Source organism: Bidens hawaiensis, unplaced genomic scaffold (genome assembly GCF_021521415.1).
Source record: "Bidens hawaiensis isolate Kalapana, Puna unplaced genomic scaffold, B.hawaiensis_p1.1 tig00002817_1, whole genome shotgun sequence".
Classification (NCBI taxonomy): Eukaryota; Viridiplantae; Streptophyta; class Magnoliopsida; order Asterales; family Asteraceae; genus Bidens; species Bidens hawaiensis.
The window spans coordinates 118224-120504 of record NW_027491151.1 but is presented as its reverse complement, the minus strand read 5'-3'; the positions used below and the strand labels follow the sequence as shown (position 1 = coordinate 120504).

Genomic DNA, 2281 nt, shown 5'->3' with positions numbered 1-2281 from the left:
GTAACTGATTATATTCGGATCGCAAGTCAATATTCGAGTAGTAGCTTGATCCTTGCAACTGGTCAAGCAAGTCATCAATCCTCGGTAGTGGGCACCGATTCTTAATGGTGAGTTTGTTCAGTTCTCGGTAATCGATGCAGAGCCATCTTTCTTTTTCCCGAATAAGATTGGGGCTCTCCAAGGTGAGAAACTTGGTCTTATAAATCCTTTGTCCAGTAATTCCTGAAATTTATTAGATAGATCCTGCATTTCTGATGGTGCTAATCTGTACGAAGATCAAGCTATTGAAGCAGCATCCTAAACCAGATCGATTCTAAATTCAACTTGACGTTGAGGAGGTAACCCAGGCAAATCTTCAGGGAAAGCCTCTGGGAAATCTTGGACTATAGGAATATCGTCTATCTTTCGCTCTTTGGCTTTTGTATCATCTACATTTACGAGGAATGCCGGGTATCCTTTGCGTAGCATTTTATTGGTTTTTGTGATACTAGAGAGTTTTAATTCGGGGTTACATTGATTGCCTTGGATGGTCAGAGATTCACTATTTTGGATTGGTAAATGAACCAACTTATCTGAACATATTATCTCGGCTCCATTCTTGAACAGCCAATCCATTCCTACGACTATATCAAAACTTCCTAGTTCAACGGGTAAGAGATCGATATTGAACCTATGGTTAGCTAACAGAATATTACAGTTAAGTAAGATTTCACTGGTTTCTATTAACTTTCCATTAGCTAATTCGAAAGAGTAATTGGTATCTAACTTACTGGCTTCTATTCCTAATAAAGGTTCGAATTGTTTGGAAGTGAAGCTTAAGTCAGCTCTAGTATCGAAAAACAAATAAGCATAGTGATTATTGACGAGATACGTACCGGTGACCATAGACAAATCCTTCCGGTCCTTTTTCGCATTCATCTCGAATGCCTTGCCCTTGGTGTTTTGACTTTTGAATTTAGCACAGTCTTTCCTGTAATGTCCTTCAACACCGCATTCAAAACATCCCGGGTTTTGGCTTCCTGAATCGGATGGTATGATCTTGGCGTAACAGTCGCGTGTCACGTGACCAAACCGGTTGCACCGATTGCATTTCCAACATTGACCAGTATGATTTTTCCCACACTTGTTGCATGAAGGCGCTTGTCCAAAGCTTCCTCAGGTTCCCTTCGTGTTGGCAGCAAACATCCTTCCAGCTCCAAAGTTCCTCTTGAACTGTCCTCCAGGGTTCCCATTCCATTTCCTCTTGAATTCGTTGGATTTCTGATTCATACCAGTTGAATTTCGTTCGGGTTCTCAGGTGACCACTTTCTTTCCGGTATCTTTCAGTATACCAATGCGAACCCCGTTATCAGTCAAGGATTTTTCCAGTTCTCTGTAAGACTGGATAGTGGTTGGTTTAGAGGAGGTGACCATTCCTCGGATTTCGGGAGCCAAACCCCAGATGTACTCTCAATTCTCGCATATTCAGGTGTAACTAGTCGGGGTACCAGTCGTGCCAATGCGTTGAATCAAGAGGTATATCCTCCGATGTCGGCACCTTCCAGCTTTAACTGCTAGAAGTCATATTATATTTTCTGGAGTTCATTTAGGGGAAAGTATTCTTTCAGTATCATCTCTTTCTATTCTTCCCAGGTTAGACGGTAAGCGGCATGTTCTCCTAAATTTTGTATTATGGAGTTCCACCATTTGAGTGCCTCATCACGGAAGGAACATACCCCATATTTTATTCTTTCAAGAGGGGTGCAATCACTGATTTTCATGACGGATTACATTTTCTCGATCTATCAGATAATTTCCAAAGGTCCTTCGGCATCGGTAAATTCTTTCGGGCCACAACCTTGAAAAGTTTTGTATGAACACCCACGTACCGTGCTACCTGAGGGGTTTTCGTTTAGAGTTTCAGTTCTAGGAGCTTCTCCGGTTATATTATTAGTTGTGTTTCGGGTGTTTTGACTTGAATTTCGTTTAGCCTCACGTTGCTCGAGTGCCGTGTTCACATGTTGAGCTATTAATTGGGCTAATTCTTCTTGAGAAGATTGTAATTTGGATGCTTGGTTGGTAGTAGTTCGTCTTGTTTTAGGCGCTATGATTTCTTTTTGAAAAAGAATATGATTTGTTACTTTTTGGAAAAATATTTTCTAAACTTGAAAAGATTCATATAACATGATTCATAACATATATATAACCATACAAGGGGGGGTTCATTGTTACCAAAACATACAAAATTAGGTGTAATACATACAACACCTTATCAACCCCATCATAGTTTAAGTACCTAAAA

General features: G+C 40.3%; 1 protein-coding gene across 1 annotated transcript; it reads right to left on the bottom strand.

Moving 5' to 3' along the window:
- Window positions 1–297: 297 nt before the first annotated feature.
- Window positions 298–918, bottom strand: LOC143621264 (uncharacterized). Its single transcript, XM_077092742.1, has one exon. It carries the CDS (start codon window positions 916–918, stop codon window positions 298–300), a length of 621 nt encoding a protein of 206 aa, XP_076948857.1.
- Between the last annotated feature and the right edge of the window lie 1363 nt (window positions 919–2281).